Here is a 13,371-nt window from a genome sequence, read left to right as displayed (position 1 = left end):
ATGGCAGGGGGTTTGGAACTAGATGATCTTTAAGGTCCCTTCCAACTCTAACCATTCTATGATTCTATGAAATAAATAAGAAGCAAAATTTCATTAGTTTTATTGCCAAAGAAAAAAATAATTAAAAGCAACTAATAATAGATTCATAAAATGAAAAGCATTGGGAACTGCATTGAGATGATGCTGGGATAGTGATAGCATCTAAATATTTCATCATAATGATGCCAAGAAAGGTATTACAATAATTCAAACATTATATCTTTGGTCAAAGGTTCAGTGGGGTTTTGGTGATATGTAAGTGTAAGTAATTCTTCACAGTCATTAACCCCCACTTCTTAGTAGATCTGCTTGCACAGAAAGGCCAGGATCTTTCCCCAGTACATTCCACCAGGGAGGAGGTTATAGCACCAACTGTTGCTCTGTTCCAACAGTAGTGAAAGAGAAAAGCACTGCTGGTCAAGGGGCTGGGACAAGGATACCCTCAGCACCGTGCATGCAGTGCCACTGCCACAGCGTGAAGGAGGAGTGGAGTCAAGGACAGGCAGGGGCAGAAGCAAATGAGGGACAGGCAGGGGTAAAATGGCACCAGATCAGGCCAAGTGTCAGCTGTGCAGAGAGAGGCATGAAAATATTATAGATGCGACAAAATTATTGGTACCAAATTTCATATTTATAGTACTGTATTTCAATACCACTTAGAACTGCTTTCCTACCATAGTATGGTGTGATCCTTAACTTCAGGCAACAAGACAAGCTTTGCCCGTAATACACAGAACCTTTTTCTTTCTACTTATTTTGTTTACTCCACAGAAAAAGAAAAAAAACCCACCAAAATCTTGTATTGAAAAAAAAGCTCCAAGAACACTATCTGTGCACTCAGCCATGCTGGATAAGCACCTGCATTAACTATATTTGGACAAATACATTAAAAACAGTTTAAAACAAACATTTTCCTGAAAATTTTCCAGTAAAAGAGTTTGGAAATAAACATTTTTGTTATTTCTTATAAGCACGGCTTGTTAAAAAACCGCTTACACCACTCTCTTAAAGTAGGGCAGAGAAATGAGAACAGTCCCAATTGAATAACTGGAATGAAACTTTAATTGGAGTTTCAAGATCCTGTGCACTGAAAAGAGCTCATCGTCTCAAAGAGCTGGCAAAGCGTTCCTAGACTCCCCAGTCTCTTAGCTTTTAGAAACCCTACAAAACTGAATCGCCCCATAAGAAAGTGACAATCTCAAGGTTCACGCATAACCACCAAGAACAAAATTACTTTACTTTAACAAAGTTGCTGGATTTGGGGGAAAATTGCAGAGGGTTTCAATGCATAATGTGCAGATACACACGTCTACGTACTTCAAAAGAAGTGTTGATTTGTTCTGAAGGTTAATGGAAGCTTCAATTATTTTGGAATCTTTTGTCTTTAATTCAGAACTGTTGCCAGGTGTAAGGGAGAAAGATGCAAAAGACGACGGAAGCAGGGGCTCACATCTCACTCTCTCTCAGGAAAACTGTGTTATTTTATCCTCCAAGTGCAAGTCAGTCGGTCTGAAACACCTGAAAGCACTCGGAATGAGAAACTGCTACAAGTAACTGCTATGGCTCCCATTTAACATATGGAGGGAAAGGAAGATTAAGCCATTTGTTGAGAGCAAGGGACTACAGAATTAGACACAGTCCACCAGACTTCAGCAGTTCAAATAATAACACAGAAAAAAAATATACATGCCTTATCCAGAGAGAAAACTGCAAACTGAAGTAAAAATGTTTGGTTTTGGTTTTTAAAAAAGATCTGCTTTCCTTACTTAGAGAATTTTCCCATTTATGTTCAAATCAAATGGAGTCTACAGCACACATTCTGCCTTTTCTACCATAGGCTATAAAATCACAGTTGTCATTAGCTGGGTTTTTTTCTTATCTTATAACGACTATGGTAGAGAATACACTTCTTGAGAAGTTTACAAGGGTTGCCCCACTTGGTACAGGTGATTAAAACACACCCCAAATAAACACAAAAATATTTCTCAATTGTTTTTGTTAATTACTTTTTCCATGGAAATAAGATTTTGACTGGGTGTTTTTGTCTTCTAAAAACAGTGGCTTGTGATCTTAGATCCCCGATTACAAGAGGTGTTTAAAACACTAGAACTCCAGCAGCCAAAGTGTTTTATTTGTGAAGCTGTACGTGGAGAGGTACTTCTCAGCCATCACACCAGCATTTTTTCAAAGAAGGTATCCAATTCCATTATGTGATCTCATTGTTTCTATTAACTATTTTAAATACCTGTACAAAGGTATTTATAGTTCATTTCTCCTATGAACTGACACTGCTTTATTTTGTAGCTTGCCGTGGTAGACTTTAAAGGACATACTACACTTTACATACAGTAATATTACTGCAATTTCAAACTAAATAAACCACATATACAAAAGTATAATAACCAAACCGAAACCCATAAAATTTAAAAATTTAACAACTGAAATACTGCAGTCTAATCATCAAAAAAATTGAAGGCATGCACAAATAATGGAAATAGCATAAATATTTTTTTCTCTCGCTTTTCAGGTAAGTGATCAATTTGCTAAGCCTTTACATTCAGGTGTTAAAAAATCTTTTCTAATTCAAATAAGTTCAAATAACTTCACGGCTCATGTTTTCAAACAAAGTCCCGAGAATGACTATCAAGACATAAACCAATCAACTGTTACTGTTTTATCATGCAATTAAATCAACTGAGTTTGAGTTTGTTTATTTTGTCAGAAAGTAATCTACTTGGAGACTTTTTTTTCTTAATCTACTTGGAGAATGGGGCCTGGAGACTAGAAACATTTTGTGCCTTATGAGACAAAGTAAAAGCCAGGAGTGATTAAGCTGCTTAGTTATAGCTGACCAGTGCCATTTTGGTTTCCCTGGAGCATTTATCTGATATATCTCTATGGGGCTGACAGGTACAACACAGGACACTCTCCTGGACTGGCAGCAGGAACCCAGACAAGATATTCTTCGGGGCCTGTAATGGTACTAAACATTTAGGTTTAGGTACTTGAGTTGTTCTATCACTCTGGCAAAAGCTCCAAATTTGCTGCTCTATCCCATACTCCACACTTGTTTCTCTGAAGTACTTCGTCTCCAAGACGGTATATTGGGATTCTCAGTTCCCATGGATTCTTTTTGTCAGGCTTTGGCAAAGAAGCTGAAAGTGCAGAGAAGCTTTCATGGAGCTGTTTGCGAGGTGGCGTATCCGATTCCTATTCTTTTTTGAATTACAGAACTGTGTTTGATCTATCCTTCCTTCCCCTCACCCCCTAGGCACATGCCACACAGAATCCAGCCTTCTGCTCAGTTTGCCCACAAACATTCCAGTGAATAATTTTCCCAGCTTCTACCCAGAACTTAGAAGGCCCAACAGAGAATCACCTCTCCACATCCCCATAAGGTTTGAGGTTCACTTTTCCTACATCTCCCTGACACTCACGGAGTCCACACTGTTGTTCCCGCTATGCTGTACTGCCCAGGTAGATTACAGCACTCCCCCCCCCTCACCACTTCCCTCCCTCATCTCACAGGGCATTAGTTCACAGCATCTCCTTCTTGCAAAATAGGAATACTCACAACCGGGTAGTGTCTCTCCTAAACCGTCCCAAAGTACTCACAGGGTCTGGGTGTCCTCCGGGAGGCTGGGAATGAAGTGGATGTCCCTGCAAGTGATTTTGTAGTCATCCCAGTCGGAACACTCGCAGAAGGCTGAAGGACACCTCTCTGTGCCCTGGCTGCGCAGCACCAGCACCAGCAGCAACTGGAAGGCTACCGGGAGGCACGGCATCTTCCGCCCCCCGCTCTGCCCCTCGCTTCTACGATGCTGCCCCGCCGGGAGAAGCCGCTCGGGAAAGGCGGCACCTTTGCTGGACAACGCCGCCTCCTCCCTACGCGGGGACGGGAAAGGTCTCGGCGAACCCTGCGCGCCCTCTCCCTCGGGCGGGCTCCGTCTCCTCGCCCCGGCCCCCGCTCCCACCCCGCCGGCCATCCCTCCCTGCCGCTCCCCGCCCCACACGGACCTGGCCCCCCCTGCTCCTCGGCTCCCCTCCCGGGGGGTCCCCCGGGCCTGTCCCCCGCCAGCACCCCCCGCCCCGGCGCAGCGCCGAGCCCGGTCGCGCCGTCCTGGCCCCCGCCGGCCGGGCAGCGCCGCTCCCCGCGCTCCCCTCCGGTCCCAGCGGGGCGCCGGGGCCACCTGCCGAGGGCGGCCGGCACTGCGCGGGGCGAGCGGGCTCCCTGCCCAGCCCAGCCCAGCCGGGGGCTGCCGAGTAGGGAGCTGGGGTCCGGCAGCGGGACGGACGAGCCCGCCGAGCCGTTTTCAAACGGGGAGGCGCGACGTCTTCCCCCGAACATTTCTTGTAGCATCTTTGCAGAAGGGAGGAGGGAGGGAGGGAGGGAGGGGGCTGTGTGAGCGCGGTGCTAGCTCACCTGCAAAAGCAGTGCAGTTAAACCGGGTCTTTACACCGAGTAAAAATTCACTAATCGCAAAGTAGATATGCACTAAATGTAAAGCAGTTTAAAAAAAAAACAAACCACAAAACCTGAAAATTCAAAAGAGCAGTTTTGAAAATCACATGATAAAAGAGAGGAAAATGAAGCGAAGAAAGTAACATTTTCCACATTATCAGAAAAGATTAAATCCTTTCACCAAAGAAGAAACAGAGAAAAAAATCTAACCTTGAGAGAAACAAGGTGGAATAATTGTCACTTGAAGTAGCAACTTATTCTGGTCGCTGTTAGGGACACAGGTGGACATGGCACAGAGGTTCCCACACTGAAGCAGTCATATCTGTGTCTGACAGACATCCTAAGAGTCCGGTTAATACGCGTACATACGGAAAGAGTCTGGTAATACTCATATAATTCTGTGTTTCTTCATAAACGAGAGATACTCTTGCTGAAACCAAATATTTAAAAGTAGTGAGAGGAAAAAGATACTGTTTAATTCAATGAGGCAGTAAAGAAAGTTCTCAGATCTGGAAACAAGACCTCGGTGCCCACCCATCCTGCAGGGAGGCACTTGCCAGGATCTTCAGGACTTGCCTCCTTAGTTCCTCTCATGCTGTAGTGGTTTTCATGATTTATACTGCTGTAGCCACATGGCTGTAAATTTTGAAAATGAAATGCAGGTATATCAGAAACCAAACAAATCTAAAAGCTTATTGGAGTTAGGCTTGTCTTGGGTCCTCTACCAAAAGAGAGTAATCAGCCACTTAATGAACTTCACCTAATATGCTATGTATTACAAAATTCAGACAGTTTACAGGTGCCACAGGGTTTTCCCAGGATGTCAAAATTCTCTGCTGGTTTTCTTGTTCTTACTGCCAGAGTATCCAGCTTGTGCTGTATTAGCAATAAGACGTTAAAATCTCAGTTCCTTTTGGCTTTGGCAAAGAAATATTTTCGTTGACACAGGCTGATACAGAGACACACAAAGCCATCTACAAAGCCAAAGATACAAAGATACAAAGCCAAACGTATCACCAAAGGAATCTCTGTCTTCTTTTGGACCAAGTCTCTTAGCTGTCACGAGTCTATTCTACACATGATTCCAGTTAGTGGGTACAACCACGGTTGTTTCATCCAGCAAACAACATTGCCTGACACCATCCAGAGGCAGCTTGTCAGCTTTGAGCAGCAGCATTAAAATCCTTTTCCAGCTTAATCTGTTTTCTCACAACCAATCTTGATGACCTAGTAAGACTCAGAGCACAACAGAGGAGTCCTTACTTTTCGTGACATAGCCTGGTTAGCAGGAAGAGACTAGGGATGTGTATCCTCTCTTTAATGACACCACTGCTGGGGTGATTTGTTGCAACCTCTTGTGTGTAGTCTCTTGCAATCCCCTTCTCCCCCACTTTTATTCCGACTTCAGCATTACTTTTTATGTATCACTGTGTGTGGACTATGGAAAGGAATAATAGTTTTATTGGTGGGCAGATAAGTGGTCCTAAGATTTGAGTCATTTCAGTGGGTTTTCATAAACCAAATCATACTCATTCATTTGGTGTACTAAAGGTATCCTTATGCTGTTTACCTTTACTAATAGGCTACCCTGCATTAGCTACTCCATAGTAATTGTGTTTCAGGCTCTTAAACTAGGGGAAGGGTAATTTGTTTCATTGCTCTTTCACTGAAGGTAAAGTATTTTGAATTACCTTTTATTTAGTAGGAAAAAGAGCATGCATGTAGATATGACACAATTTGGCATGTCAACAGCTCTGTGTCAGCAGTGGTAGTCCAGAAGGTGTTAATGGGAGGAGTAAATGTCTTCCCAGCTCTTCCTGAGGGATCAAAATGCCAACTATAAAAGACTGGAGACCAAAGAAATGGCAAGGCTGATACTTAATTTGTAGATGTTATGAGCAGATTTCAAAATGAGTAAGAACTGCTTAATATATGGTTTCTGGGCTTGAACCCTGAACGAAAGAAGCAAGGGACTCCTCTCATTGAAGGCCTGATAGCACTGAAGGAAACAGGACGGGACAGGCGACTTCAACCTGGGAAGAGCTCCAGGTCTGGACGCGCTGCCTCCTGGGCTTTGAGACTTGGCTTGCACGTTCCGAGTCAGGTACATCAACAGAAAGAGTTTTGGGGGAAAAAGGACTGATGCTAACCACACGGTGTTTCCATGGGCACTGGTTTTACTCTGAAAAGTTATGCTCTAAGAAAGATGATGTTTACACTGTAGTTTAAGGAATGTTTAAGGAATTTGCTGGCTAGAAGTCTGAAATCACAGTTCAGTTGTTTCACTCTCTAAGAGCTCTGCCCTGGCCCACCTGCCCACCCCAGCACCACACACCCTCTGTGCCAGTTCGGGGCGCCGAGTCAACTCAGGCCTGGGCACCCAAATTTGTCCTTGAGCTATTTAAAAGTTGAACCTGTTCCCAGCCCGATTCCTGCAGCCCTGTCTTGCTGACTGGTTTTACTGGGTAGACTCTGGACCTATGTTGAAAGTAGCGTTGTCTCTGGTCTTTTCTCCAGTCCTGTCTCCTTGATAGATCTCGGACCTACATTGTAGTCTTGTCTCCAGGTGTCTCTTGCTCTTCCTGTCTGGACCATGGACCTGATTTGATTCCTTGCCTTGCTGGGATTGTCAGTATCACCAACCCACTCCTGCTGAGATGCTGCAGGACTGTGTCCTGTTGCAACGTCACTTTCTGTGCTGTGGCCACGCTTGGCTCTCAGCTTGCTGTTCCTCCTGTCCAGGCTGAGGGCACTGATGGGCCTGACTGTCCCTGCCTGGCCTCCTCTAGAACCTCCCCCAACCCTGCCCATAGGCCAGGACCCCATGTCAGCCTCCAGGGCCATCAGTCCCTGCCACACTGGGGCTGGTCGGCAGCTCCCCACAGCCCTGCCCTGCCCTGCCTTGCCATGACCCTCGCTAAGCCAGGTCTGACACCCAGGTTGACATCCTGGTCCAGTCTTGGCCTGTCCCAATCCCCAGGGAGGTGCCCAGTGCCTGGGGTTGGGGCTGCCCTGGAGCCCCCCCGCTGCCTGGCTCTTGGCTGAGCCAGTGGGATGGAATGGGCTGCCCGGCCCTGCCTGCTGCCCTAGGGGGATCCTCTGTGGCTACTGGGACCTAGCCCTGAGGCAGCCACTAGCCTCGTGGTGCCACGCTCTGGCTTCTCCTAGACACCTTCTGGTCCTTCTGTTCAACATTTTTCTAAACAGGCAGGCAGATGGTGGAATGAAAGGTACACTTGTAAAGCTACAGATAACCCCAGGCGAGGGAGGTCTGTGAACTCTAGATCAGAATTTAAATTCAAAGGAGAAAACCACAAGTAGCTACATGCAATAAGACACACCCTGCATGGCAGAAAATGGGAATCTTGTGTAATTATTTCACTTCACTTTGCATTTATAGAGTTGTCTGGAATCCTTTATCTGTCGAGAAAGTAGTAGACAAACTGAGGATTATTCACAAGATAGTAAGGAAAACAGGAGGTTTAGAAACATGACCTTTGTTGAAGAAACAACGGAACACAGTTGCTTAGCTTAGTCAAGACTGCAAGTATTTTAGGCTCTAAGAAAGAACAATAATCAGTAGTTCTGACCACATCAGTTCTGAAAAGTGATGGCATCTAGCAGCTTACAGTGACTGGTAACATTCCACCCCACGTAGAATACTAATAAGTGTTCCTTTTTTATACACTAAAATGTCAATGTATTAAAAGTATCACCAACATGTGTACATCCACAATCATAAATATAATCCTAAGAACAGACATTCAAAATCATGTTTGCCTCAAGGACAGAGAAACGAAGCAGCTTTGATCAATTAATATGGCTTATGCTCTGATCCTAATAAGAAAATAGGAAAGAAAAAGTACTTGTAAATCTGCAGTATATTGCAGATTATTTTTTTTCCTGGTGCTTTTTCAAAGCCCCTGCAGGTTCCTATTAATTTAAACATGGCAAAAATTGACACGCATATTTTTCCACTGTTACAGACACTCCCTCTAGCGACAGCTGCAGTTGCTCATTTAGTACCTCTAATCTCAATCACTGCAAGGCTCAGAATTCCATTGGTTTTGGTGTGATTTTTCAAAAAGCAACATAATTCTCATCTGCCAGATTTGATATGGTATCTCAGGTATCTTCGCATTGCTTATATGCTTTATACACAAATCAGATAAACCATAACAGGTTCTAACAAAGAAGCAATTAGTTCTAATTGGTGTTCCACATAAATTCCTCAAGGGATTACTAGGTATCAACAGTTAAATCTTGTAATACCTCTATGAGGAAGTGTTTAAATAGGGAAAATAATTCAGTAAAGAGCAGAATAAAGACTTGAGGTTTATTTCTGATTAATCAACATATTTAGCCATTCTAAACACTTGTAAGATACGCCAGTTCCTACCTGTTTCTATTTCAGTATCTGAAATAATTTCTGGCCTGTCAGAAAAAATTACATTAGACATGTTGCTTTGACACAGCACCACTCATCAGACCAAGCGTTTGAATAGCTACATGAAAGAATGCTATTCTAGGTTCTTGAAGATTCATGTCTATATAACAAATTTATCTTCGGCTTCAAGAGCAGGTAGTTATGGAGTTTTATGGTTATGGGATGTTAAGGAACTCTTGTTCTTCTCCTTTGGCTCTATTTCATGAAAAAACCATGAAAAAGCTGTGAAATTTGAAATACTCAGTTGGCTGAAGACTAAGTAGGAGGTACTGCTGTGTAAAGCCTTGTAAAGCCTGAGGTTGTCAATTCTAAGAGTCCTCAGAGAGAACAGTAAGATGAAACTATGCCTCAGACTTAAGCAATTAGTTAAGGTGAGAACTATGAAAGCTGTTTTCAGGCAGGTGTGTTTTTTATGCAAAAAGGATTACGGAATCACAGAGCCATAGAATTGTTGAGATTGGAAGGGACTCCTGGAGGTCATCTGGCCCAAGCCCCTGATCAAGCAGGGTCACGTAGAGCCAGTTGCCCAGGACTGTCCAGACAGCTTTTGACTGCTTCCAAGGATGGAGACTCCACCACGTCTCTGTGCAACCTGTTCCAGTGCTTGGTCACCCTCACAATTAAAAAGTGTTTCCTTATGTTCAGACAGAAGTTCCTGTTTAGTTTATGCCCATTGCCTCATCTTGTCACTGGACACGATGTTCTTTACACCTTCTCTTCAGGTATTTACACACCTTGATGAGATCCCCCAAGCCTTCTCTTCTCTAGGCTAGACAGCCCCAGCTGTCTCAGCTTTTCCTCATGAGAGAGATGCGCCAGTCCCTTAATCACCTTAGTGGCCCTCAGCATGTTAGTAGCTTCCTCGGCATATGTGGGTGCATCCCACCAGGGCCCACGTGTGTTCAGTTTATTTAAGTATTCTCTGAACTGATCCTATTCCACCAAGGGTAAGTCCTCCTTTCTTCAGCCTTTCCGCTGGCGTCTTCTTGCTCCAGTCTCTCCCCCTGCTCTCTGAGGCCTTGGATTCCTAAAGGCCACTCCTGCAAGCACAGACTGAGGCAAAGAAAGCATTCAGTAACTCAGCCTGTTGCATGTTCTCTGCTACCAGATCCCCTGCTCCCGTTCAGCAGTCCACATTTTACCCAGCTTTCCTTTTGCTACTTAGGTACTTACAGAAGTCCTTCTTATTGCCATTGACATCCCTTGCCAGACTGGGGCACACAACAGAAGATAGCTTCTTTATTTACAATTACAAGACCTTTTCTTCCTGTCTGCATTTACCTTAAAAAAGCTCTCAAAGTGTTTTTTTTCCTCAGGCTTATATTGCCTGTGCCTCTTTGTCTCAAGTCAGCTTTTTAGTCCCTCTGCTCTGCCTGCATCTGTTGCATAGGCATCTATGCTCAGAAATAACATCCATCAAAAACTTACCTGCCCTAATTCAGACTTCAGACAGATCTTGCACTTTTCTTTGACTTGGGTCATGGGACGTACCTGCTTTGATATGGAGAGCAGCATGTTTAATAGAGGAGCTTGACTGTTTATTACAACAATCATAAATCAAAACTGGCTTTCAAGCTCACTGACTTAGGTGACAATTCATCTAGCCCACAGTCCTTCTCCTTCTTGTGCATCTGTGATACCTGTTCATAAAAGAACTCATTTTCTGAGCCCAGTAAATGATGAATCTTTAAGACAGTTAATGATTTATTTACGGCTATCTTATCTTTTCTATTTGATAGCCTTCTGAAAGAAATATCTAGGCGATCTCCTGAAAGCCACAAGAATAATGACTTGTCATGGAAGACAAGTAGTGTAGCATGAAAAGATACCACTGGCGACAAATCCAAGAACTAAAAAAATTCTATTTAAGCCTAAAAAAAAAAAAAGTATTGAAAAAAATGTTATAGTCATTCTGGATTTTCCAATCTTAAGGTCTGTATCCTCAGGCTCCCTGTACATTTATTTATCTATAGAGTAATGCAATGGCTCATAATAATATTTCTTTTTTAAAAAAACCCAACGATGATCTTTCTTAAGTGTATGAGTCAAGGGGCACAATAAGCATTAATCACTAGCCTTAAGTAGTAAGACCATGCTGGCCTCTCTAAATGCAAGCACTGCCAAGTTATTGTTTCAACACAGCTCTTTAGATAACAGAATGCTGGGATATATATTTTTGATTTAATATAGTAACATGGAAATGTTTTGTGCTTGCAAAGTTAAATGACTCCTTTAGAAGTATGCCTAGTATAGTAGTTATTGTGCATAGCTAAATAATTGATTTCTCATGCATACTCATTCCAAAATGAAGAGATCTTCTGTAGCACGTTCGTTTAACTTCCTTATGACAAAAGTGAACAAAAAAAATAATAATCTCTCATTCCTTGAATTTTGAAGGGAACAGAGGACACCAGATGTTTGCGTCAAATATGTTGTGCAAAACCCACAGTGAGCTTCAAGCATTTCATTACCTTACACTGGTGTTCAATGAATCAACTGAGTCTGAAAACACCACTGGCCTGCTGCTTTCTTCTCTGTTGGGAGTGGTGGGATCTTGATGGTTTGGATCTTTTTCAGCAAAAATATACACAGTCCAGGAGTCTTGGCATACATGACTGCTTCCGTGTTTTCTGTAACAGTCTTTAGTATTTCACTTTTTATACCAAGCAAGCCTCAGCTTGATGAGGATGAGAAAACTATGTATTAGTCAGTGGCACAAGCCTCATTTCATATGAATACACAAAAATTACAATGTTTGTGGTAATGCTGACAATGTAGCTGTGTGCAAAAATCATAGAATGGTTTAGGTTGGAAGGGACCGTAAAGATCATCTAGCTCCAACTCCCCTGCCATGGGCAGGGACACATTCCACTAGACCAGGTTGCTCAAAGCCCCATCCAGCCTGGCCTTGGACAAAAAAAAAAATAGCTGCCTGATGCACTAGAAACATCTGCTTCCTTCCATTACAACATTAGACCAATATACACATAGATAGATACGTAAGTGCTGTTTGCTGACTAGCTGCTTTCAGAATTGATGTATGCATTGTCTTTAGGACTAGTGGTTGTGCCTGGTTTGGCAGTCTCAGGCGTTGGCATCAGCTTCCACTGGACCATTGTGTTGATAGCAAGCCAGATGTGCTCACACTCAGCATAGATGCAAGCGCACTTCTCATATACACACCAGCCACATCCAGGACACACTCCTTACCCCTTCATCCCCTCTGTGATGGCCTGAGAGAGGCTACTAGGGCAGGAAAATAAATCTGCTCATGGATGTATTCTGGAAGTCTATGGAGGAGCAAGCCCACTGCCAGTGCAAAACTGGAAGGAGAGGAAATCCCTCAGAGAGCTAGGAAGATTCAGGGCCTGTCTCCCAGAGATCACTATAAGCAGCCTTATGAGATGAGACTGAGCAGAAGCCCCAAATCTCACCCTGCATTTAGACCTTCCAGCACAGCCTGATCGCGCTGCAGTTGGAAGAGGAAAGTCCAGGGCAATTGGTGGACGGTGCCAGTGTGGGGGGCTTGGCTCCCTTCTGAAGCGTGTTGTAATCATACGGAAGCACGCCTGCTGCATTAGAGACTTGTGAGTGAGTAAACGAAACAGTCCTGCAGGATAGGAATGAAGGCAGACAGTGTGGATTGTCTGCCATGCTTTATTGCTGTGCTTAGAGGCCAATGGTCACTTCCCCAAGCGGATCCCAGAGGCAATACAGACATACCTGTATTTAAATAACCAGCCCACTGCATCTGCCTTGGGCTTGAGTGCTCACCTACAGGTGATCTGCAGCCAAACATTCCTGTGATTTTAGGACTATTAGTTCTGCCCAAGTTCCAGAGACCCAGGCCTCTGTGATTACTCACAGCGCTCTTTATCCCTTTATTCTCTTCAGGGCCAGTCGCGTAGCAGCCTGTTTTATTTGGCAGATTTTACTGCACACAAGGGTAATAGATACATTTGTGAACAGGAAGATGCCTGGCTTAAAGCAATAGGGAAAAGACGAGAGACAGGAACGGAGACGTCTCCCTTGTAAGAAGCCACTGTTAAAGTCGCTCCCAGCGGGTCAGCCAAGCGTCCAGCCTCCTCACAAGTGGAGCAGACACACCTGCTTTGCCGGGGCAACGGCTTCTGTTTCTGCTCTTTATCTTCACTTAGCTGCAGTGTTTGTAAACGGCCACGTGGATTTTGTCAAGATTTGCCTTTTAAAGACTGTTATAAACACCAACGTACACTAGCCTCTTCCCGCCGCCACCGCCCCTGAAGGACCAACGGCTCCCCCGTAGGGCGGGGCCTGGGCTGCCGTTACCGCTGCCGCAGCCGCCGCCGCAAAGTCTCTTGGGAGTTGAAGTCCTTCGCGCGGCCTTTCCCGCGGCGTTGGTTCGCCGGTGGACTACCTGTCCCACAGAGCCCTGCGGGGGGTC

General features: G+C 44.2%; 1 protein-coding gene across 3 annotated transcripts in view; it reads right to left on the bottom strand.

Moving 5' to 3' along the window:
• TSHR (thyroid stimulating hormone receptor) overlaps nucleotides 1–3,824 on the bottom strand; it is a 61,883-nt gene extending 58,059 nt beyond the window's left edge. For all 3 annotated transcript variants that reach the window (XM_074148977.1, XM_074148978.1, XM_074148979.1), the window contains exon 1: nucleotides 3,655–3,824. In XM_074148977.1, coding sequence (XP_074005078.1) covers nucleotides 3,655–3,824 — 170 coding nt within the window. The remainder of the gene's footprint in view (nucleotides 1–3,654) is intronic.
• Between the last annotated feature and the right edge of the window lie 9,547 nt (nucleotides 3,825–13,371).

Source organism: Numenius arquata, chromosome 6 (assembly GCF_964106895.1).
Source record: "Numenius arquata chromosome 6, bNumArq3.hap1.1, whole genome shotgun sequence".
NCBI lineage: Eukaryota > Metazoa > Chordata > Aves > Charadriiformes > Scolopacidae > Numenius > Numenius arquata.
This window is presented reverse-complemented; position numbering and strand designations above follow the sequence as displayed.